This window comes from Hemitrygon akajei, unplaced genomic scaffold (assembly GCF_048418815.1).
Source record: "Hemitrygon akajei unplaced genomic scaffold, sHemAka1.3 Scf000080, whole genome shotgun sequence".
In the NCBI taxonomy this organism is placed as follows: Eukaryota; Metazoa; Chordata; class Chondrichthyes; order Myliobatiformes; family Dasyatidae; genus Hemitrygon; species Hemitrygon akajei.
The window spans coordinates 1,695,079-1,721,463 of record NW_027331966.1 but is presented as its reverse complement, the minus strand read 5'-3'; the positions used below and the strand labels follow the sequence as shown (position 1 = coordinate 1,721,463).

The 26,385-nt window shown below is 44.0% G+C and overlaps 2 protein-coding genes across 3 annotated transcripts in view; both read right to left on the bottom strand.

Annotated features, from left to right (window-relative positions):
* LOC140722572 (uncharacterized) overlaps nt 1–21,890 on the bottom strand; it is a 175,586-nt gene extending 153,696 nt beyond the window's left edge. Inside the window, exons 1-3 of one of the 2 annotated variants that reach the window (XR_012097671.1) lie at nt 21,814–21,890; nt 16,553–16,729; nt 13,495–13,913 (exon numbers count right to left, since the gene is read on the bottom strand). The gene's annotated coding sequence lies outside the window, so the exon portion shown is untranslated. Of the gene's footprint in view, nt 1–13,494; nt 13,914–16,552; nt 16,730–21,813 lie in introns of those variants that run through there. The other variant, XM_073037287.1, reaches the window with a different exon arrangement.
* Nucleotides 10,506–13,486, bottom strand: LOC140722567 (uncharacterized). The gene has a single exon (XM_073037273.1). The coding sequence runs from the start codon at nt 13,329–13,331 to the stop codon at nt 11,853–11,855; it is 1,479 nt and encodes a 492-aa protein (XP_072893374.1). The 5' UTR covers nt 13,332–13,486; the 3' UTR covers nt 10,506–11,852.
* Nucleotides 21,891–26,385: the final 4,495 nt, after the last annotated feature.

Genomic DNA, 26,385 nt, shown 5'->3' with positions numbered 1-26,385 from the left:
TGACAATGGCTTTATTCCTTCCCATCAGATTTTCCCTCTAACCCCAATATTCCAACAGTTACGCCGCCACATTAACACCTGATTGGGCAATTACACATCGGCCACTCCATTGATCGATATTCCACCAGCCCCTCTACGAACCGCACACCTCCAAATATATTTCCTACTGACCCAATCTTCGACAAAATGTTCCCTTCTGAATCCTCCTCTCCAACAGCTTCCTCCAACACAGCACATTCGCCATAGTTCCATTGAAACCATACCCCCACACTGGACCACAGCCCCAACAGATCCCATTGGCCCCACTAGTGCCCACTAACCCCACTCATACCGACTTTTCCCAATGACTCTACACCTCTCCAAACTCAACTGGTTGCCCCCTTTCCCATAGGTTATCCACGATACCGTAAACCTTCCAACTTCCACCTTCCAATGAACACGATATTTCTTCCAGCAGCTCCCACTGACTTCACACATTCCCATGTACTCAGCAGCTCTCCGGTCCGTCATCTGATTTACACCCGTTCTAATGCCTCTTGTTCTGTTTGTATGATCTGTCCTGGACTGACTCTGCACTAAATGAACTCCATTTCTCAGGAATCCATGGAAGTTACAGTCCGGTAACTTCCTTCTATTTCCTGAGATACTATGCCTGTTATCGGACGCAATACCTCGGTCAAGGTCAAGATTTCCATGGCAGCATACAACCTCAAGGAGGACTCAGATTGAGCGTGATCTGTAGGTTAAAGTAATTGTCGACGTTTCGAATCGAAACCCTGTATCAGCGCCAATGTTCTATCTAATTTTCTGTGTTTCGCCGGGATTTATCTTCCTCTTTGAGGACCCTTCAAAATCTGTTGCTTTCTGGGCCTGATGAATGCGGGACGGGCGTTGACGGTGACTTGAACGTCCCGATGTGTTTTACAAAGAATAACTGCTTGTGAATTGGAGGGCGCTAGCCCGATACTGTCATGGAGATAGGTTCACCAGGAGACTTTAAAGGCAATGCAGAGACAGGGAGCCGAGTTTTCGAGATGAATCCTATAATTGTCCGCGGAAAGAATACGGAGCGGATGACATCCTTGTGTACAGTTCACTGGGTTAACTCCGTGGCGGACAGGGATTCTCACCCTCACAATCTGACCCTTTTCCTTGCTCACCTTTGTTCTCACTCTGATTTAAATGATCGTCACTCTTATCCCCTTGGTAACCCGGGCTTTTGCTCATCCAGTCAACGTCGGTTGATATTGCTGGTCGCCGGAATGTCGTGCGGAGCAGCCCCCATTCCTCTACCCTGTCCTTCACGACTCCAGTCTAACCTTTCTGAAGATTTAATTACCAGTCTGACTCCGTCACTTCCCTTTCCACTATTTCACTTGTGCTCCATAGGTTTTCCAAGGCTTGCTGATTCATTGCTCTAAACAATCTACCATCAGCCGGACAAACCGCAGAGCATCTCATGCGCCAGGGTTTCCGTAGGCACGGTTTCCCGCTGATAGTGTATCGGACAGAGGTGCTCAATTCACCTCCCAGCTCTGGTCAGTGGATCTGGCTTTGAGATAATTATCTCCCACTCAATCTAGAATCACGTAAACTAACAGTTCGCTTAATCAGTCTCCTTAAATACATTAGGAAAATTAACTAGATAGATAGATAGATAGATAGATAGATAGATAGATAGATAGATAGATAGATAGATAGATAGATACTTTATTCATCCCCATGGGGAAATTCAACTTTTTTTCCAATGTCCCATACAATACTTAACTTAGTAAAAAATATGATATGCATCTAAATCACTATCTCAAAAAGCATTAATAATAGCTTTTAAAAAGTTCTTAAGTCCTGGCGGTAGAATTGTAAAGCCTAATGGCATTGGGGAGTATTGACCTCTTCATCCTGTCTGAGGAGCATTGCATCGATAGTAACCTGTCGCTGAAACTGCTTCTCTGTCTCTGGATGGTGCTATGTAGAGGATGTTCAGAGTTATCCATAATTGACCGTAGCCTACTCAGCGCCCTTCGCTCAGCTACCGATGTTAAACTCTCCAGTACTTTGCCCACGACAGAGCCCGCCTTCCTTACCAGCTTATTAAGACGTGAGGCGTCCCTCTTCTTAATGCTTCCTCCCCAACACGCCACCACAAAGAAGAGGGCGCTCTCCACAACTGACCTATAGAACATCTTCAGCATCTCACTACAGATATTGAATGACGCCAACCTTCTTAGGAAGTACAGTCGACTCTGTGCCTTCCTGCACAAGGCATCTGTGTTGGCAGTCCAGTCTAGCTTCTCGTCTAACTGTACTCCCAGATACTTGTAGGTCTTAACCTGCTCCACACATTCTCCATTAATGATCACTGGCTCCATATGAGGCCTAGATCTCCTAAAGTCCACCACCATCTCCTTGGTCTTGGTGATATTGAGACGCAGGTAGTTTGAGTTGCACCATATCACAAAGTCCTGTATCAGTTTCCTATACTCCTCCTCCTGTCCATTCCTGACACACCCCACTATGGCCGTGTCATCAGCGAACTTCTGCACATGGCAGGACTCCGAGTTATATTGGAAGTCTGATGTGTACAGGGTGAACAGGACCGGAGAGAGTACGGTTCCCTGCGGCGCCCCTGTGCTGCTGACCACCGTGTCAGACCTATAGTCTCCCAAGCATACGGATTACAACTTCCCTGTTCTATGAGATTTCATCCTACCTTTCTTGCATCCAAATTGAAGCAATTAATTTGACCCAGAATCCCAAGCAACACACTCCACCTAGGAGCTCAGACGGTGAAACAGTTTACACAATCCATAGACTGTTTAACTCACGAAATTGAAGGGACACCTACAATACTTTGTAGTTTGTGACGGATAAGGTCCGGAGGAACCAGGGATATTTCGGATCTTGGCTTCACTTCAGAATTCCGTTGTACATTCTGGATCGCGGTGGGCCGTCAGGTGCCGGTCATAGGGGGCGGGTTCTGTCACAGACCCGGGTCGCCGACGGAGTTCTCAGCCTTCCTCACTGTTTTTGGTGTGCGTGCCTGTTCCCTGAGATTTAGTAATGATAGTTATAATGTATTGTTGTGTTTCTGGTGTTTATGTGTTACAGTTGAGTCTTCTCTCATTCCCATGTGAGCAGCCATTGCCCTTGGATAGTTCAAATTAACTTTCCTTGAGACTTTGCCGGCGTCCAATTAAGTACTCTTGGACTTTTGCCTCTTATCACAATGATGACCTGTAAGCTGCTCACGAATCGGGGGTTTAATTAGCTGGACAAGGACTCCTCCGTACCCTGGAGTGTATTTAAAGTGGAAGGGCTAAACCCTCGGGGCTCGGCCGACCTGGTCCTTGCGTAATGAAATTATGGCCGAGTTATTTCAAATTGTACAAGAATGTGTAATTTTGGCGCTTTTTCAGTTTGATTAATAAAATTTCTAGTTTTGTTAAATCTTCCCGTGTGTAGCGTGACAATACAATTCACAAATTCCAAAACTCGGGCAGTTCGCAGTTAAGCCTCCTCTGTTATGATATGAAACAGCTTCATACGGTTAAGCCGCCAGAAAACCCACAGACAGTATTTTAGATTTTGTTTTATGACCCTGGAACCTTATGCAAGTCATGCTTCCCTGGTGTTGATGCCGGACCTATAATTAAGGACCTGTATAGTGATTTATCAAAGACCCAACATTGATCGCTGCGACGCATCACTGGTCCCAGTCCTGTATTTCTAAATAAGGACATCCCCCACCCCTCTAGCACATTGTGCCAGCTATCACGATGTCAATATCAATGCTCCGGTAGTGAGTGCCTAGCACCACACATTCTTCTAACTTTTTGTTGACATGCTCATAAACTCAGGTCAACTCGCGAAACATTATCGCCCAATCCGGCTCTTCAGAATCCCTTCTCTGCATTTCTCACCAATAATATGAGGCTCAGTTCCCCAGCTCCTCCTTACAGCCCTTCGGATGTAATGGCAATCCTCTCGTCCTCTGGTACCTCTCTGATCTCCGTCCAACGTGAAGCTACCTTTGCCAGAGGCGTTGCTTCTCAGAAGAGCCTGTGAAAGGCTGCGAACGCCCAGAGGTTTGTCCATCCAGGTGCTCGTCAGGTGCGACACACCTCTCGTGCTCAGCCCCTGTTCCTGTGCAGCCATGAGCAGCGCCTCTGTCTGCCCGTCAGCCCTGCCATTTCGCCATTGGTAAGACATTCTTGTGACAACCACCTCTGATATCCGGCAATGGTACATCACACGTGCTGTGGATTGTCCTTCCATGGCCTCTAGTCCTCTGGCTCTGGTTCACCCTCTTCTGTTTCCATATCCACTGCCTGCTCTGTGAGGTCCCTTAAGTGCCTTAGGGACCATCTTCTTGACATATTCATGGGTGTTTCTCATTTCATCCAGGACTGTGGCCTTGACACTCCCTAGTCCCCGTCGTCCTTTATTCCAGTGAGTGTATTGTTGCTGGACGATGGACTTTGGATAGAATCCTCCGTGCCTTGTTAGAAGTCTCCGGGTATTGATATTGTTTTTAGAGGATAAATTAATATATTTCGACCAAGATTACACACCCCGCGGTCCTCCAGAAACGCAAAGAATACTCCGAAGTGAAACGAGCATTAAAGAAAAATGAGATTAGATTTCAAACTCCATACGCTGCTAAACTTCGAGCGTTTTATGACAATGGGATGCAGTTGTACCAGACAGTGGAAGAGGCGACTACAGACATGAAGGCCAGAGGGTTGCCAGTCAGCATGACCAAAACGAAAGAAAGCCTGGCTGAGGAATTGTCCCGCTCGGCTTGGGAAATAGTGCGAGAATTGAGAAGGCAAGAGATGGGAGGAAGCCGAGAGAAACATATCAGGAAGAGACCGGGAGTTTCCCAAAGACAGTCCTCAGCCCCTTCAGAAGAGCCATAAGATTTGGCTAACTTTAAAAATGTTGAGAGGCTAAACAGAAGCAAAAGTACCCGGTGATATACCTATCTCGAGAAATACATGATAATGTGGATTTTATATTCCTTAAAAAGCACGAGGAAATCTGCAGAAGCTGGAAATTCAAACAACACACACAAAATGCTGGTGGAACACAGCAGGCCAGAAACGTCAACAGCGCTTCTCCCGACAGATGCTGCCTGGCCTGCTGTGTTCCACCAGCATTTCGTGTGTGTTGTTGTTTATATTACTTAGTTGTTATTCTCTATTCGCTCACTTACTCCTTTTCCCCCACCAAAATGAGAATATATACATATATATGTATGTGTGTGTGTGTGTGTATGTATGTGTGTGTGTGTGTGTGTGTGTGTGTGTATGTATGTGTGTGTGTGTATATTTGCGTTTGTGCATGTATATATATATTCACATAAATACATATATATATATACATATATAGGAGTACACAGGGATATCTTTTCTGTGTAATGGATTTGTTCACTGACATTTATGAATACTGCAATGGGGGCCCTCAACTCACAAGTAGGAGGGGTTATCCCCCACAGCTAGACATTTCCTCCAGCTCAACGCAGGGTCGTCTACTGGAGACCTCAGCCTTGGACCCACACGATTGTTGCCATTTTTGTTATTATTTGAGTTTCCTGGTTCTTATTTGTTCAGGGAGTAGATCGATTAAGTTCTATTGTAATTTCAATAATACATTGACAGATAAATACAGATGGTTAAGGACAAGGTAAAATTCATTTATTTTAATGTAAATGGACTATTAAATCCAATCAAACTTAAGAGAATTTTATCCAAAATGAAAAAAGAAGAACAAGCCCATGTGGTATATTTACAGGAAATTCATTTAAGTGATAATGTTGATTTTGACCTACAAACAAAGAACACAGATGCCTTGTGCAGGAAGGCACAGAGTCGAATGTACTTCCTAAGAAGGTTGGCGTCATTCAATGTCTGCAGTGAGATGCTGAAGATGTTCTATAGGTCAGTTGTGGAGAGCGCCCTCTTCTTTGTGGTGGCGTGTTGGGGAGGAAGCATTAAGAAGAGGGACGCCTCACGTCTTAATAAGCTGGTAAGGAAGGCGGGCTCCGTCGTGGGCAAAGTACTGGAGAGTTTAACATCGGTAGCTGAGCGAAGGGCGCTGAGTAGGCTACAGTCAATTATGGATAACTCTGAACATCCTCTACATAGCACCATCCAGAGACAGAGAAGCAGTTTCAGTGACAGGTTACTATCGATGCAATGCTCCTCAGACAGGATGAAGAGGTCAATACTCCCCAATGCCATTAGGCTTTACAATTCTACCTCCAGGACTTAAGAACTGTTTAAAAGCTATTAATGCTTTTTGAGACGGTGATTTAGATGCCTATCATATTTTTTTTTACTGAGTTAAGTATTGTATGTAATTAGTTTTGCTACAGCAAGTGTATGGGACATTGGAAAAAAAGTTGAATTTCCCCATGGGGATGAATAAAGTATCTATCTATCTATCTATCTATCTATCTATCTATCTATCTACTATTTGGAAACTAAATTCAAGTCTATTAAATGATCCGTACTTTAAGGAACAAATTAAAAAAGAAATCGGTCTCTACTTAGAATTGAATAATAATGGAGAGGTTTCACCTCCCATTTTATGGGATACTCTGAAGCGGTCTTAAGAGAGAAAATTATAGCGATATCTTCAAATAAGAAAAAAAAGGAATAAAACATTAGGGGATTTAGAAAATAAGCTGAAGGTACTAGAGAAAAAACACAAATTGAATTTGGCACAGGATACATTAGGGGAAATTAAAAGAATTAGGAATGAAATAAATAATTTGGCTACGAAAGAAATCAGGAAAAACTAAATGTTTCTGAAACAGAGACATTATGAAAGTGGATCGAAATCTATGAAAATAATGGCGTGGAAGCTGACAAAAAAAGATAGCAGAAAATACAATTCATAGAATTAGGGACACAAGAACGAAAATGATTTTAAAAAAATAAGCTAAATGAAGTTCAAGAAGCTTTTGAAGTGTTTTGCAAAACGCTATATTCGAAAGTTCCAGGGAGAAGCATAACCCAAATTGACACCTTCTTGAATTCTCTAGAGTTACCCACTTTAAGCGAAGAACAAAATAAAAGGATGCCTGATGACATAACTGAAGTTGATTAAAAAGCTTCATTTAGTCGGCTTAAATTAAGCAAGTCACCAGGATCAGATGGGTATACGGCAGAGTGGTACAAATAATTTAAAAATGAGTTAATTCCTGTTTTACTCCCCACACTGAACTGGGCTCTAAAAAAGGCACAAATGCCACCCAGTTGGAAGGAAGCGATAATCTCAGCTATACCGAAAGAAGGCAAGGATAAAATGGAATGCGGGTCATTTAGAACAATATCCGTTCTTAATGTAGTTTATAGGTTATTTACCTCCATCGTGGCCAAACGATTAGAGGAGTTTCTACCCATATTGATAGGTAATGATCAGATTGGTTTTATACGACAACGCCAGACACAAGACAGTATACGAAGGACACTTCACATTATGGATCATTTTCCAAAAAAAAATCGAAGCAATAGTGGTAAGCGTGGACGCTGAAAAAGCATTTGATTCGGTTAATTGGAATTTTCTCTGCAGAGCTTTACATAGATTTGGTTTCCAAGACACAATTATTTAAACTATTCAGACACTATATGACAATCCTGCTGCTAGGATTAAAGTCAATGGATGTTTATCAAATAGTCTTACCCTAGAAAGGGGCACGAGACAGGGTTGTGCATGGCCACCACTACTCTTCGCACTATATCTGGAACCATTAGCTCAATACATCAGACAAAATGAAGATATCAGGGGAATCACTATTAAAGGGACAGAGCATAAATTGGCTTGTTATGCGGATGACATTTTGATCTATCTAGGGCAACCAACATACTCTTTACCTAAATTGATGCAATCCTTTGAACAATATGGTCAATTATCAGGATACAAGATCAACATAGATAAAACCCAAATACTTTCATATTACTATAGGCCACCAAGAGAAATTGAAAGTCGATACCCCTGGGCATGGCGCACAGAGTCTTTCAAATGTTTGGGCATAATTATGCCAAAAGATTTGGCAAAATTATCACAATGTAGTTATCAGCCTTTATATAAAAAAATTAAGTAATATGTGGCATGATGGAGCCTGATTCCTTTTTTCAGTCTCAGTTCAAGGATTGAGTCTATTAAAATTAATATACGGCCCAGACTGTTATATCTCTGATTAATCAAAATCAATTCAATCAATGGAACAAGATGCTATCAAGGTATATTCAGCGGGGTAAAAGGCCTAGAGTTCGTCTCAAAACTTTGCAATTAGTAAAGGAAAAGGGGGGATGGGGCTTGCCTTCTCTTAGAGATTATTATTTTGCAGCACAGTTGAGAGCTGTGGTACGTTGGTGCAACCCATCATATGACGCTCAATGGAAAAACATTGAGGAACGGGTACTTCCCATCCCCATACAAGCAATTTTGGCTGATAACAACCGCAAAGTTACATAAATACTATTGATAACCCATGGGTGAAATTGACACTTAAAATATGGAAAACTACTATAAAAGAATATAATCTAGAGGGAGATATTGCAATTCTTAAATGGTGTGCATATGACTCTGATTTTACACCAAATAAATTGGATGCTAGATTTAAGGACTGGACAGCTAAAGGAATAACAGTTATTTGCAACATAATGAAAGAAGGGACACTGTTCAGTTTTGAAATGCTTAAAGAGAAACACTTATTAGAAAAACAAGATTTTTTTCGGTATTTACAGATGCGACAATATGTTAATAAGACGCTTAAAAATGTAACCAAGGCAAATACATGCTTGATAGAGCTCTTTAGAAAAGCAAATAATTCAGATAATGGTACTAGAATAATTTCAAGCATGTATAAGGGGTTGTCAAATCTAAAACACATTCGACTTCATACATTAAAACAAAATGGGAGAAGGAAGGAGGGATAATTATATCTGAGGAAGAATGGACATCAATATGGAGATATCAATGGCAGTGTACCAATTCACAGAAATGGAGGGAGTTCGGATGGAAAAACATAATAAGATATTTCATTACACCTTCTCAGAAATCCCATTATGATGGTAACCTCCCTGTTTGCTGGAGAAATTGTGGAAATCAAAATGCAAATCATTATCATATTTTTTGGGACTGCCCTGTTATCAAAAACTATTGGAGGGCGATACATAATGCCCGAACAAGACATCTTTAAATGTGAAATACCCTTGGAGAGTAAGACCATATCTTTTGGATATATACCTCAAGAATGTGTGAAAAGAGTTAAATATTTAATGAATATACTGTTGGTGGCTGGTAAAAAGACTCTTACTAGGAAATGGTTATCACAGGAGAGCCCAACTTTAAATACATGGATGGAAATTACAATGGACATTTGAAAAATGGAGAAGATAACAGCATCTGTTAATCATAAGCTGGAACGATTTGATTCATACTGGGAAAAATGGTTTAACTACATAATGCCTCATAGGCCTGATTTTAATCTAACAAATCAATGAATCTCTAAAAAAAATCACTCCCTACTTGTTCATTGTTCTTTCCTTTTGCTTGTTTTTTTCTTTCCACTGTTTTCTATAAGTGTATATTCCAGATAAATACTTTGTGGAGATTTTGTGATATATATGATTATATATGTACAATGTCTGAAATACAATTTATGGAACTGTTTGTTTAATGAACTTGTTACATACCCCGTAACTGGGTGTCTGATCAGCAGCGAAATAAGAATCCGTTGGAGTCTGGTGGTATCAAACTAAAGGTGTTTATTAGTAAACTACACAATACAATATCAAAAATGCAAATATACATATAAAACAAGTTAGCAGTAATAAACCTAAAAGTGTAGGAATAATAATAATCAATAATAAACAAGCTCTATCAATGTCTAGGAGTAAATGAATTGTCATAGTAAAGTATAGAGTTCAGTTCATAAATGCTGTGGTGTTGTATTGAAATCGTTGGAGAGAGAGAGATAGAGAGCGAGCGAGATGTAACAGCAACAGCTGCGGCAGGAAAACCTTTTGTGTCCTTCTTAATCCATCGTGTCGTTGTGGCCATTCAGTTATGACCCCTCTGTTCTTCAGCTAGACCGGTCTTCTGTGGTGGACTCGTCACTCTGGCATGAGTGGACACACACACACACACACACACACACACACACACACACACACACACACACACACACACACACACACACACACACACACACACACACACACACACACACACACACACACACACACACACACACACACACACACACACACGTCCCCACCGGCCCTGCCGTTACACTGTGAGCTTTACTGACTGATCTCCTGGTTCGGTCTCCGAAGCTCCCACCTTTCTGTGTGTTTCCAACACTCAGTCAGTGTCCACTGGTGTGTCTGAAGGGTGTCTCTCCAGACCTGTCTTTCATCCATCAACTCTGAATGACCGAGTCCACCAAATCAGGCCACTCCTGTTATCTCCTGAGGAATGTTAACGTGCAAAGTGAAGTCCTTGTAGTGGAAGGTAAATAATCCAGGAAGAGTCAAAATACAGTAAATCAACAGTCTCTCTCCTCCTCTTATCTGAAGCAGATGTCCTTGCCTGGGCTTTATCTCTCTCGCTCATGAGCAGCATAACAACAGCAATAGTTCGTAGTTCTCAGGAGGGGGGTTGGGAATGGTTAACTCTGCACCCCATTGACCATCAGGACTGTTCATCACTCATAACAAACTTCAATAAAAAAAATTACAAAATAAAGAAAATACAGTTGATGGTTTCCCACTCTGCTTTCAGTCTTTAGAGGACAGTGGTGTTCTCTAACAACACTTTAGAAGCGGGGAAAGTGACCCATTATGTGGACATGAGTCGTGATTAAGAAGGTTAACTCCCAATGTCATTCTTCCTCAGCCCAGAGACTAGAGGGGCAAAGAACATCTCAGACAGATGTGCAGTCAGCTCGACTTCTTCAGTCTGCAGGAAATTCAAAGGAAACCTCTTCACCCACAGAGTGGTGACTATTTGGACCTCATTCACAGGGAGAGTGAGAGGTGAACAACAGGTGAGGATTTGAAAGATCTGTTGTGGAACAGAATCACTGGCAGTGTTCAGCCAGCCTGAGGTGACTCTCTACTGTACACTAGGTGTGTTATAAATTCACTAAGTACCGGAGACAGAGTTTAAGACAGAACTAATTCATTTGTCACAGATCGAGTCCCATTAAAGGTGAATATGCAGCAGAAGAAACTCCTCCCGTGCCTGGGGAGCAGCAGCAATAATTGCAGAGTTCAGCACCTACAGTCACTCTCAAAATTGCATTCAGCAACGTTGATGGACAAATATCCAGCATGCAGCTCATTGAAACTTTCTCCCTAGTGAGAACCCGGTAGTGAGTCACAAGTGTAACGTGCTGTAAGGTTTCACTGCTGATGTAATGGCCTCTCTGTAATGTTTCACTGCTGAGGTAGTGGTTTCTCTGTAGCAGCAATATCGAAGTTACAACTAGAGATAACAGGGTTTTGGAGTGCTGGGCTATCCAATGACAGAAATGTTCTTTCTTGTGAGTCTGGAAGAGAGAATTTCATGGGCTTTTGCTGGGGAGAGATGAGAAGCCACAAATGGGGAGAGTGGGCCCTGTTTTTTTTTACTTTACAACCCTATAGTCAAAGTAAGAATTATTAATCACATATTGTGTACTGTTTGTTATTTTGGGGTACTGATTTGTAACAGGGGACATGGCACAGCATCCACCCAAATTTGACCGAGCTAGGGGGCTATCACCCCTTATATTAAGCTGCTAGCTGGAGTGAGAGTTACATAAAGTTAGATGACTGAGTGAATACATTCCCACATTAACAGGAGGAGAACGGCCTCTCTCCAGTGTGAACTGACTGGTGTGTCAGTAGGCGAGATGACTGAGTGAATCTCTTCCCACAGTCTGAGCAGGTGAATGGCCACTCTCCAGTGTGAACTCGCTCATGTACTTTCAAATGAGATGATTGAGTGAATCCCTTCCCACAGTCTGAGCAGGTGAACGGCCTCTCCCCAGTGTGAACTCGCTGATGTACCTTCAGATGAGATGACTGAGTGAATCCCTTCCCACAGTCTGAGCAGGTGAACGGCCTCTCCCCAGTGTGAACAGACTGGTGTCTCAGTAAGCCAGCTAACTGTGTGAATCCCTTCCCACAGTCTGAGCAGGTGAACGGCTTCTCCCCAGTGTGAACTCTCTGATGTACCTTCAGTTCAGATGACCGAGTAAATCCCTTCCCACAGGCCGAGCAAGTGAATGGCTTATCCCCAGTGTGATCTAAATGGTGTGCTTGTCGGCTAGCTGACTGCCTGAATCCCTTCCCACAGTCCGTACAGGTGAATGGCCTCTCCCCAGTGTGAACTCGCTGATGTACCTTCAGTTGAGATGACCGAGTGAATCCCTTCCCACAATCTGAGCAGGTGAACGGCTTCTCCCCAGTGTGAACTCTCTGATGTACCTTCAGTTGAGATGACCGAGTGAAACCCTTCCCACAGTCTGAGCAGGTGAATGGCCACTCTCCAGTGTGAACTGACTGGTGTGTCAGTAGGCAAGATGACAGAGTGAATCCCTTCCCACAGTCTGAGCAGGTGAACGGCCACTCTCCAGTGTGAACTGACTTGTGTGCTTGCAGGCTAGATAACTGTGTGAATCCCTTCCCACAGTCTGAGCAGGTGAATGGCCTCTCCCCAGTGTGAACTCGCTCATGTACCTTCAAATGAGATGATTGAGTGAATCCCTTCCCACAGTCTGAGCAGGTGAACGGCCTCTCCCCAGTGTGAACTGACTGGTGTGCTTGTAGGCTAGCTAACTTTGTGAATCCCTTCCCACAGTCTGAGCAGGTGAACGGCCTCTCCCCAGTGTGAACTCGCTGATGTACCTTCAGTTGACATGACCGAGTGAATCCCTTCCCACAGTCCGAGCAGGTGAATGGCCTCTCCCCAGTGTGAACTAAATGGTGTGCTTGTAGGCTAGCCAACTGCGTGAATCCCTTCCCACAGTCTGTGCAGGTGAACGGCCTCTCCCCAGTGTGAACTCGCTGATGTACCTTCAGTTGAGATGACGAAGTGAATCCTTTCCCACAGTCCGAACAGGTGAGTGGCCTCTCCCCAGTGGGAACAGACTGGTGTGTTTGTAGGCCAGCTAATTGTGTGAATCCCTTCCCACAGTCTGAGCAAGTGAACGGCCTCTCCCCAGTGTGAACCCGCTGATGTACCTTCAGTTGAGATGATGAAGTGAATCCCTTCCCACATTCCAAGTAGGTGAACGGCCTCTCCCCAGTGTGAACTCGCTGGTGAGCCATTAGGACAGATGACCGAGTGAATCCTGCCCCACAACTTCAGCAGATAACCAGCCTCTGCCCAGTGTGAACTGACTGGTGTGTCCACAGAATGGAAGACCGATTGAATCCCTTCTCACCCACAGTCCGAACAGGTGAATGGCCTTGTCCAGTGTGAACTTGCTGATGTACCTTCAGTTGAGAAGACTCACTGAATCCACTCTCACAGTCTGAGCAGGTGAACGGCCTCTCCCCTGTGTGAACTGACTGGTGTGTCCACAGAATGGAAGACCGATTGAATCCCTTCTCACCCACAGTCCGAACAGGTGAATGGCCTTGTCCAGTGTGAACTTGCTGATGTACCTTCAGTTGAGAAGACTCACTGAATCCACTCTCACAGTCTCAGCAGATGAACGGCCTCTCCCCTGTGTAAAATGACCGGTGTGCCAGTCGGTCAGATGACCAACTGAAACCCTCCCCACAGTCTGAGCAGGAAGGATAATCGAATGAATCCCTTGCTCCACTTATTAAATATCTGGGCAGAGACAGCAAAATTGGCGTGTTGTGTTCGAGATTCCCGTAGATAAGTTACTTGTTATTTTTAGCCTGTGAAGAGATTTACAAAATCCATCAATGGGAGTAGGGCAACATTTCATATGAGATCACTTGAGTTGTCAAGGTGTGAACTGACTTCACACTGTTACAGTGAGGTTCAACACAATTTGGATGGAGAAATCGTCTTCTAACTGGGCAAAGTGCTGGTATCTGGAACGACCATTAAACTCTCTGATGCTCTTCCTGTCCCTGTAAGAATGGGGCATTTCTGCCATCTCCAATCTGTGACCTGGCTCAGTTTGACTCTCTCCATTGGTATGATTCCCTGTTCCCACTGAGATGCACGGGCTCCTGGCCCCACAGTAACTGAAATACTCTCACACAAATACCTGCAGTGCATTCTATGCACCCACCACTCTCTGGGTAAAAAACTTACCCCTGACATCCCCTCGGTATCTATTTCCAAGCAGCTTAAAACTATGCCCCCTCATGTTAGCCATTTCTGCCCTGGGGAAAAAACCTCTGGCTATCTACACAATCAATGTCCCTCAATCAATGTGATTGGAGAGGATAAAGGAAGAGAGGGCAGAGCATTACTGGCCAAAGTTCCGGATATCATTTGGCGACAGACAGAACTGATGGTTCCCCATACAACCATTAGGGTTTGCCCTGCCTTCAAGCCAGAGCCTAGAGTTCATTGCCTACACCTTGCTGAAACAAGCCTCCAGCACCGACGGAGACTGGCAAGACTTGGCCGCGGGCCAACTCCGATACTGGAAGGACTCTGAGGTGAAGACGGGACATCTGGTAAGACATTCTTTTAATATTGAACAAACCCAAGTCGTTGTCCCCCATCTCTGCGCAATTTCAGGCCATGAAGTCAGCCACACCAACTGCCCCCCTGTGCAGCTCACCATCAAAGAAGGACACTCTCTCCCATCCATTCTACAATACGCCTTCAAGCCTGAGACACCGTTTTATGAGGATGGAAGCTCTTTTGTGGATCCAGCAGGAAAACAATATTCTGACTATACGATAGTGGCGAAAGTTAAGTAATTGAGCAGGCCTCTTTTGAAGCAGCTGTCTCCACCCCGAAGGCTGAGCTGTTTGCTCTGACTCGTGCCTGTATCCCAGCAACAGACAAAAGTGGGAACGTTTACACAGACTCCCGCTATGCATTTGGAATTGTACATGACTAAGGGGCTCTCTGGGAATGTGGGGATTCCGGACTTCCTCTGGCCACCCCATTAGTAATGCCACCATTGTAAACAACTTACTCACCACTCTACAGCTACCTCGAGTTTTGGCTATTATTAAATGAGCGGCCCACACCTCAATGTCCGACCATGTCACGAAAGGCAATGCTTTAGCGGATGAGACAGCGAAAAGTGCAGCACAAACCTCAGTAGTTGTAGTCCCCTCGGGTTCCCGTCAAGCAACCCTCCATGACTTAAGCAGAACGGGTTTGCCGGACATGAGGGAGGTACGTAATTTTCCGGGGAACGCCTCTGAGGAGGAGCACAAACTGTGGTCCCAGATGGGGTGCCAGAAAGACCCCGACCTAGGTTTTTGGATCACCCCAGTGGGACAGGTTTGTTTTCCTACACAGTTTTTACCAATATTGGCCGATTATATACATAATTGTACACACCCGGGAAAGGAGGGAATGGTTGGTAACCTGTACCCTGCACACCGGGTACGACTCCCTTGCCAGGTGGATATTTCTCGTGTCTACAAGTTGATTTTATTGAATTGCCTAGAGTACATTGCTACAGATACTGCTTAGTTATTATAGATGTGTTTAGTAGATGGATTGAAGCTATTCCAACTACCAATAATACTGTTATGACTGTTATGAAGGTATTATAATGGTAAATAATTCCCTGGTATGGCCTGCCAGAGATGCTGAGCTCTGACAATGGCCCATACTTTGTGGAGAAAGTAAACAAAGAGGTACGTAACGAACTAGCTATCCAGCAACAATTCCATTGTGTACACCACCCACGGGCCGCTGACACAGTGGAAAGAGCAAATGGCACTCTGAAGAGTAACTGGCCAAACTAACAGCGGAGACTGGACTCACTTGGTTGAAGGTCCTACCGTTAGACCTATTCCATGAGGGTTACCCCAGGTGGTAAATCATTTATGGATGACCCATGAGGACACCCTGGGGACCAAGACCTTGCTTATCTCCTTGCGCATTCACATCTAGGACAGCTTCAGTCTGCTCTGTGTGTGTGAGCCATTATGACTATTTTGTAACTTGTCCGTAGGGGCTGTCATAGTAAATAACTTTGGCTCCAACCTGTCTTGTGTGGGGAGTATCTGTACGGATATATCTGTGGTGTAAGGGGAATTGTTAGTCAGTTAGTGCATTGGGCGGGAACATTCACAGACTGTTCCTGTTTGAGCAACTAACTGAGTAAGCATCGGGTGCTTGGAGTCAAGAGCTTGTACTTATACGGACTCTGAGTGACTTTATCCATATTCGACTTCCACAGAATGGGAGTGGTTTTAAAGGGCTGCACTGCTGGCAGCACATAACCAGACCTGGAGTGATTGCAACTCGGTCTGATAGAGGTATAAATGGTTGTTCTGGGCACATTCAGTCTCACTCCATCTATTTCTTACCTTCCCTTGTACTGGTATGTAATGTCTAAAGGACCAGTGTTTGGGTAAATGAGACTCACCAAACTTTCTCCTGACTGAATCTCTGGGAACTCCAAGTCAGTTGATTCAGAGTTGTTCTCTCCAGTTGATACTCTCAATCCCCGGGCTGGTTCACTTGATGCTGTTCCCCCGTCTTCAGTCGTGGTTTGCTTCCAGTTGAGGTTTTTCTTCCAATAAACCTCTCTCCGCAGGTCTAACTTTAATCAGAGGGATAACAAAACACATTAACAATGAAAAGGAGAACCAAACATTTCTGCTTAGTATTACTAAGAACAAAACTCACTTAAATTTAAACATTGAAGGCAGATATAATGATCTCAGTAAACAATCTTTTGTCACTCACACATCACAGAATGATATGGGATAAGGAGGAGCCATCATTCAGTCAGGAACAGAATTAGGTGATTCGATCCATCTGGTCTGACCCACAATTTAACCATGGCTGATTTTCATTCCAACACCATATTCCTGCCTTCCTCCTGTAACCCTGAGCTACTCAGCAATCATGAATATGTTAGTCTCTGTCATAAATATACCCAAATGGCAGCTTCAACCAACTACTGCGGCAACAAATTCCACAGATCAGGCATATTTTGGCCCAAAAAAAATTCTCATCTCAGTTTTAAAGGGAAGCATCTTTATTCTGAGACTGTGCTCTCAGGTCACAGACTCTCTGTCTAATGGAAACATCCTCTCCATGTCCACTGTATCCAGGCTTTTCAGCATTCGGTAGGTTTACTTAACCATACATCTCCCACCACCCCCACTGTCCCTCTGAACTCCATTGAGCACAGGTCCAGAACCATCAAATGCTCCTCATACATAAAGCCGATCATTCCTGAGATTATTCATGTGAATCTTGTTAGCAACAACTGTACTGAACACATTTCCAGGAATAAGAGATAAATTGGTACCAGAATAATTTACAGGGAAAAGTTGTGGTTTCTTTACTGTTCTACTAGCACAGAATGAGCCATTTTCATTTCCAGGTTAATTTCAGGAAATATAAACCATTCCTAGGTGAATTCAATGAAAAGAAACTGGAATTACCAGAAATGCTTAGCAGGTAAGGAACAGCTGCGGGGAGGGGAACAAACTTTACAATTCAGGTTAATAACGTTTCATCAGAATGACTTCAAACATTTTCAGTTTTTAATGCAGAGCTCCAGCAACTCGAGACTCTGCTTGACTTCCACCGAGTGACAGACAGGTGAAAGTGTGTGGGGGGGGGGGGTGATTTCCAAACACAGTTTGAACACCAAACTCATGGGTCTATTTCTACTGTTGTAAACATGGAACTGCCGATTTACTCATAGCCTCTCCTTTGGCAGTCATTGCTTCCAAAGGAACTCCAGAAACAAACATCTGATCCCAGACCAGAAATACTCGCTCAACACCTCATAAGCCCAAGCAGCTCAATCCTTGGGTCCATCTTACCTGGATCAAAACCTGTAATATACCAGGACCCATCCTCACCGAGTCACACAGCTGAATCTGCCACTCAACATCCCAGACAGTCTCACAGATTGTCCCTGAATCTCACACTGGGTAGTGCAATCTAGGATTTCCCCACAACCAATGTCCAGCTGCTCGAAATTTCTGCTTCATTGAAGAAGGATGACAATCCAGCCCCAAATGTAGAGGCACTAACCAAAGTCAAAGCCAAAACATCAGCATTTCCATTTGCCTGGAATAACAATCACAGGACTAGAGTCCAAGCACCAACTCTCCCAGTACTCTTTGCTGCCAGTAAAATGCTGCAGTGTGTCATCCCGTCACTGTTCAAAAACTAGCACCTCCACACCAATCCACAACAGAACTGGGACCTGATGACCCTCCAGCAATCCAGCTGACAAAAACTGATTTTGGAAATAACTCAGCGAGGCCAAAGGTGTAAAAGAATACTTCACAATGAAGACAAGGGTTAGAAGAAGGATTGCTGATATATATCATTGGAGAGGTGTGATACGAGGTGGACTAAGTTTGACCCAGATTGTTGAAGCATATCACTGAAGCTGAGGGGAGAGAAACTGGACAAGGTTGAACAAGATGGGCAGGGAATGAGCAGTTGGAACCAGGTGGACAGGAGATCAAGGACGATTAATGATAGTTCTCCAGCAATACACAGATACTGAATTAATAGTACACACTACTGTATAAAGGATCTTAAAATGACAAAGTTAGAACAAACAGAAAGATCTTTGGCATTTCTGCTTTGACCCTCACCAAATTTTTTATCAACGCACCTTAGAAAGTTTCCCATCCGGACACTTCACACTTTATAACCATATAACAATCACAGCATGGAAACAGGCCATCTCGGCCCTCCTAGTCCGTGCTGAACTCTTAATCTCACCTAGTCCCACCTACCCGCACTCAGACCATAACCCTCCACTCCTTTCCTGTCCATATACCTATTCAATTTTACCTTAAATGACACAACTGAACTGGCCTCTACTACTTCTACAGGAAGCTCATTCCACACAGCTATCACTCTCTGAGTAGAAATACCCCCTCGTGTTTCCCTTAAACTTTTGCCCCCTAACTCTCAAATCATGTCCTCTCGTTTGAATCTCCCCTACTCTCAATGGAAACAGCCTATTCACGTCAACTCTATCTATCCCTCTCAACATTTTAAATACCTCGATCAAATCCCCCCTCAACCTTCTACGCTCCAATGAATAGAGACCTAACTTGGTCAACCTTTCTCTGTAACTTAAGTGCTGAAACCCAGGTAACATCCTAGTAAATCGTCTCTGCACTCCCTCCAATTTATTGATATCTTTCCTATAATTCGGTGACCAGAACTGCACACAATATTCCAAATTTGGCCTTACCAATGCCTTGTACAATTTTATCATTACATCCCATGCTTTGCATGGTAACTGCTCCGCCCGTGACTGCGAGGAACGGCAGAGACCTTTGGATACAGATCAGCACATCACAGAAACCATTCTCACCCTAGACTTCCCAGTCGCTCGGTAAAGCAGGCAGTGAAATTAAAGATCCCCACAACCTGGGACGTTCTCCTTTCTCACCCACCCCAGTCCGGAAGAAGACACAACAGCCATAAAGCTCCAGAACAAATGTGAGGAGCCTCAGGAAGCGAGGCGAGTTCAGGGAAGTTAATGGGACTCAGTGGCCAATATCAGATTTCCCGAACACACGGAGGAAGCATCACCACACATCCGGGGACTGTACCACACACCACGTGATCTTTCATCACAAAGCGGAGGGCGGAGCAGATCTGCGGTAAACAGTCTCACGTGACCTGTTGGCAGGACTTCCATTTCAATTCCGCAGAAATAGACAGCCTGGGCTCTTAGTTTGGATAATTCAATGAAGTCGACACATTTTTGATGAGCCCAGATAACTGGATAATAAATGGGTAATTGGCCCTCACTGCAGGGCTCACAGCCAACATCAGATCTCTCTGCTTGGGATCGGTCTCAATACTCACCGATGGGAAAGTGATATCTTCGGCACGCAGACAGTGATCCTGTCCCACCCAGACTGCCCCATCCAGGAGGCGAGGACCCCTTCCCGATCCCGCAGACCATCCACTTCACCACCATGAGGAAAGGGAAACACCGCCTATATAGTTATCTCCCTCTCCCTCTCCCCTCTCTCTCCTCCCTCCCCCCTCCCCAGATGCCTCACTCCCTGATTAGCAGCACAGTTCATAGGGAACATTCTGGACCCCTTTGCAAAGTAGGGGTACCCCTACCCCCCCCCCTTCCTTTTAAGAACTTTTTGCAAAAGAATAAGTTTAGGTTAACTTTATATTACAGAGTTTGAAACAATATACAGGTAACAATCAGATAACAGTAACTTGAGTACAATTTCGAACTTACCATCTAGATAAACAATAGGCTATAATGTTGTCAGTACCTTTGACATGTCTAATCTCTAGGTCATATTCTTGCAATATCAGACTCCAGTTCAACAAATTTCTGTTCTTATTTTTCATATTAGTCATAAATACTAATGGATTATGATCTGTGTAAACTACCAGTGGCTTCTGGGCAGGACAAACATAAACTTTGAAATGTTGTAAAGCCAGAACTCCCCAGGAGTTTTGTAAGGGGAAGAATGATATCTGCAGTTTTTGCAGAACTTCCATTAATATCCTACCATTCCCAAAAACCTTCTCAAAGCCTGCTTGCTAGTTGGAACAGGAACCTCAGCAATAGCCTGTACCTTGGCTTTTACAGGAGCCAGTTGCCCCTGACCTACCACATGCCCCAGATACGTGACAGTGGCGTGGTCAAATTCACGTTTAGTGAGGTTCACTGTAAGATTGGCCACAGACAGCCGTTCCAACAATTTTTCAACAGCCACAGCGCGCTGTTCCCACGTGTCAGTCCAGACCACTAAATCATCGATTATAAGCCCCTGTGTTTTCTAAACCTCTAATTACCAAATCAATCATTCTTCGAAATGTTCCAGGATCATTTTTCATTCGGAAAGTTAACAGGTCATATTCAGACAGCCCTGAAGGTGTGACAAATGCTGAGATTTCTCTCGCCCTTTCAGTCAAAGGAACACACCAATATCCTTTCAGCAGGTCAATTTTTGTGAGGTACTTAGCCTTCCCCACCTTATCAATACAATCATCTACTCCTGGGATAGGATAAGCATCTGTCTTTGTTATGGCATTGATCTTCCTGTAGTCAGTACAGAATCTCACACCTCCATCCGACGTAGGGACGATCACGCGTGGTGACGCCCAGTCTGAAGTGGTTGGCCTAATGGTGCCGGCTGTTAGCATGTTTTCAATTTCTTTTCCCACCGGCTTGCTTTTCTCCAAGTTCATTCTGTAAGGATACTGCTTAACAGGCTGGGCTGAAGTTACAATGACATCATGCACTGCAATCGTGCACAGTTTTAGAATATCAGGGAATTATCCTTTATACTTATTATTTCAACTCTTCAGTTGTTGTTGCTTCTTTGACTGCAAATGTTGAATTTTTCCATCAATATTTTTCAAGATATCAGACTTTCTGAGTCTTGTAAAAACTACAGGGTGTTCAGTAAAATTATCTGGCATTTCAGGAACAGACACTACAATCTCCTCCGTTGTCATAACAGTACTCACTGGTGCAGGGTCAGAGTCATGATAACACTTGAGCATATTTACATTCTGATCTGACCATTGCTCTCTGAGTAAGGTGAAAGGTCACACAATATGCTTAGCTCTCAACTCTTTAACCATCCCCTGGAATGTTCTTGAAGTAAAGTTACTACCCTGATCAGATTGGATTTCTTTAGGTAGACCTACCAGTGTGGAGAATTTGATAAGTGCTTTTCCCACAGTCTTGGCCTTGAAGTTCCAGAGGGGCACTGGTCCATGGAACCTAGACACAGCACACATGATGATTAACAGGTACTCATAGCCAGCTGCAGTCTTTGACAATGGGCCCACACAATCCACTATCACCCTGGAAAATGTTTCACCATAACCAGGTATCGGCCTAAGTGGTGCTGCTGGGATCACCTGATTAGGTTTTCCTGCACCCTGACAGGTATGGCAAGTCCTGCACAAGTTCACAACATCCTTCCTTAAATTAGGCCAGTAGAATTCCTTCATAATTCTATTTACTGTCATTCTCACTTGAAAGTGTCCACCAAAAGACATACTATGAGCCACATTTAAAAGCAGGACCACAACTGGATGTCCAATATCCCAATTCACACTTACAAGCACAGTAGGTGGTGTCCACCTCCTCATTAACACCCCATCCTTCAGGTAATATTCTGCTGTCTCATTCTGAATTTCCTCTTCAGAGAGAGCTGTCTCTTTTAAAGCCACAATATCTAAATCTTTATTCTGTTCCTCCATGAATCCCTTCCTCGATAATGATAAGTCCCTCTCATCCACCTTACTACCCAAATCCTGATGTAACCTGTAAAGTAGAAAAGTCTCTGACAAATTCCCATAAATTAAACCTCTGTCTTTGCTAACTGCATCAGTATCTGTGCGTGGGACATCAGCCACGAGCTTGATTGTTAGCTGTACTGCTGAATTAACTTCACCCTGGATGGGTGCCAATTTAATGTTTACCAAACTCAACACCATTATTAAGCTTACAAAGACCATGTTTACATTCTGAAAGTTCCCAAGTAAACTATCTACTCTATGCCTTAGACTTTTACTTCGATTCCTCTCCATAGTAACGCAGACAGGTGGCCTCTCAAAACCAAAACAATTTTTTCTCTTTACATTGTAATCTTGAACAACAGCTCTATGACCTTGGAGTGATATACTTCCAACTTCTAAAATAGAGTGTAACGAGCTAACAAGCAGGGTCAAAGGTTGCGAAACTAGTCCAAACTTCACAAGTTCTTTCTTTAAAAATCCAGACACAGCCCCCTTTCTCACTATTGTCCATAAAATTCACATCACCAGCTTTCAACTCATCACCAACTTTTAAAAACACCATCTAACACAAGTGACTGAGAATCCTCAATTTCCACCGGCACCAAGGTTAACTTTTATTCACTGAATCAAGTCCATCTGACACAAAAAATCTGCATTCCTTTTTAACCGAGTCAAACACCTCAGACCTTAACTGAGTTTCAACACAAGATTCATTACCCTGTGAATCCACAGGTACCTCAACAACCTGAACACAGGTAAACAGGACAGCTGCCTCTTCTAGGCTTTCAATACCAGTCCCAGTTTCAAATTCCAGACTCATACTTCATGTTATCTGCCTGAAGCCACATCTCAGCCTCAGTAAATACTTTACCTTCACAAAACATCTCAACACTTCCTCTTCAAATTTCCCCTTGGCAACGTAATGCTGTGCTGTTAACAGCTGTACCTCAGCCTTCTCCATGTGAGTGGAAACTTTCATCTTTAGTTTACGAACAATTCCCAACAGCACATCACTCTTAGCATCATCCAACACCTCAGGGGTTGGTTCTGCCACAAACGTATTAACCTCAAGCTCCATCTTTGCTGTATTTCCACACAACCAAATAAAAGAAGGGATTTTCCCCAATAAATTCACACAAGCCCCACTCACTTTGTTCAAATCCGGACGTACTCCCCAATTTTGGACGCGTACTGGGTTAAATAACCAGCAGAAAAGGAAAAAAAAATGGAGTCTGGTATTGCTATAAACTTATAGTGTTCATGAGTAACTAAGCAATACAGTAACATAAATGCAAATATATTGAACAGGTGAGCAATGGTGTGTGTGTGTGTGTGTGTGTGTGTGTGTGTGTGTGTGTGTGTGTGTGTGTGTGTGTGTGTGTGTGTGTGTGTGTGTGTGTGTGTGTGTGTGTGTGTGTGTGTATGTGTATGTGTGTGTGTGTGTGTGTGTGTGTGTGTGTGTGTAAATAGGAACAAAACTATCTCTTTCAAACTAGGGGTAAATGGGTACAGTCTTACGATGATGTAGAGAGATCAGTTCAGTTCATGGTATTAAGTTGAGTAACATTGGGGAGAGACAGAGGTGAGAGGTGAGTCGTTGCCACCAATCTTCCCGTCATCTTCAGAATTCCAGTTGTTCTCTGAAATCCTGTAGAAGTCACCGACTGTGACTATAATAACATACGACCATTCTTCAGTGGTGGAATTATCACCCAGGCAAGGATGGACACACAATTAATTCCCCACCGGTCGCACCTTATTACACTGTGAGCCACTGATCGATCTCCCCGAATCAATCCTTCAAAAACCCACCATCATGTGGGTGCACCAAAGCTCATTCAGTGTCCGGAACTGCGTGTCCCATGGTGTGTCTCTGTCTGTGTAACTGTGAATCTGGTTTCTATCTCCACATGTTGGACACCAGCTGTCCATCAACCTGCTCCGCCCCCCTCTTTCTGCAGGCAAGTATAACATCATCTTTCGAGCAGTCTCTCTCTCTCTCTCTCTCTCTCTCTCTCTCTCTCTCTCTCTCTCTCTCTCTCTCTCTCTCTTTGCTCTGGACGCCTCCATCACTCTCTTCATAGCAGCACAGTTCTTAGGGTATATTCTGGGCCCCTTTACAAAGTATGGTTACCCCTAACATGCCTCACTACAGGAAGAATGTGGAAACCTTAGAAATGGTGCAGAGGAGAATTACAAGGATGTTGCCTGGATTGGGGAGCATGCCTTATGAGAATAGGTTGAGTGAACTCGGCCTTTTCTCCTTGGAGTGAAGGAGGATGAGAGGTGACCTGATAGACGTGTATAAGATGATGAGAGGCATTGATCGTGTGGATAGTCAGAGGCTTTTTCCTGGGGCTGAAATGGTTACTACAAGACGACAAAGGTTTAAGGTGCTGGGGAGTAGGTACAGAGGAGATGTCAGGGCTAAGTCCTTTACTGAGATAGTGGTGAGTGTGTGGAATGGGCTGCTGGCAACCGTTGTGGAGGTGGATACAATAGGGTCTTTAAAGAGACTTTTGGATAGGTACATGGCCACACTAGCGAAAAGTAGGGAAAAACTGGCTTAGAAAAATAGAGGGCTATGGGTAACCTTAGTAATTTCTAAGTTATGGACAAGCTGGCACAACTCTGTGGGCCGAAGGGCCTGTATTGTGCTGTAGGTTTTCTATGTTTCTATGAATAGACTAAAAATCATGCAAAAAACAGAAATATTATATATTTAAAAAGTGACGCCGTGTTCAAGGGTTCAATGTCCATTTAGCAATCGGATTGCAGAGGGGAAGAAGCTGTTCCTGAATCACTGAGTGCGTGCATTCAGGCTTCTGTACCTCCTTCCTGATGGCAACAATGAGAAAAGGGCATGCCCTGGGTACTGGTTGTCCTTAATAATGGACGCTGCCTTTCTGAGACACTGCTTCTAATCCTCTGGTAATCTTATAAACGTCCATCCAGTCTCACCCCAGCCGGCACGGCTCCAGAGAAAATACAAGTTTGTCCAGCCTCCCGTTATAGCTCATGCCCTCTAATCCAGGCTACGTCCTGGTAAACCTCTTCTGCGCTTTCTCCAAAGCCCCGACATCCTTCCGAGAATGGGAGTGACCAGAACTGTATGAAACATTCCAGATGTGCTCTAACTAGTTTTATAAAACTGCAGCACAACTTCCCGACTTTTGAACTCAATGCTTCAACTAATAAAGACAACCATGCCATTTTCCTTCTTAACCACCTGATCAATCTGTGCAGTCTCTTTCAGGGAGCGATGAACTTGGAGTCTAAGATCCCTCTGATCATCAACACTGTTCGGGTTTTGCATTTCACAGTGTACTGTCTCATACATTCGACCTACCGAGCTGCCAAGGTGATCATCACTAATCAAATCTCACTGAGATTTCTCAGGTCCTGTTGAATTTATTGCCAAGTGTACAAGTACGGGAAGGTACAGGTACAGAGAAACACTGACTTGTGGCAGCATCACAGGCAAGTACATTCAGATAACACACGGAACACAGATTATACAATTCTGTCAGTAAAAAGATAGAAACATGTTTTACTTCATCCTGCTAATAGGACCAGACCAACAGGGGCTGAGCGCCGGCTCATCTCAGACGGTTCGGTGTGAAGGTCTCACAACCCGGACCGACCTCGGCAGATTCTATGAAGGAAGCGAGGCGAGGCCGCCAGTTCGGGAAAGTTCATCCCCTCCCCCTTCAGGTTTCACCGATCACCTTGTGTTTCTCTCTCCCTCCCCACCCCCACCTTTCATTCTCCAGTCCTGCCGAAGGGTTTCGGCCGCTAATGTCGACTGGACTCTTTTCCTGGATTCTGCCCGGCCTGCTGAGTTCCTCCAGCATTTTGTGCGCGTTGCTCGCATTTCCAGCAACTGCAGATTTCCTCTTGCTTGAGTTCGGGAAAGTTAACTCACTACCCAACGTCAGACCTCCCCGCTCGGGACCGGCTTCAATACTCACC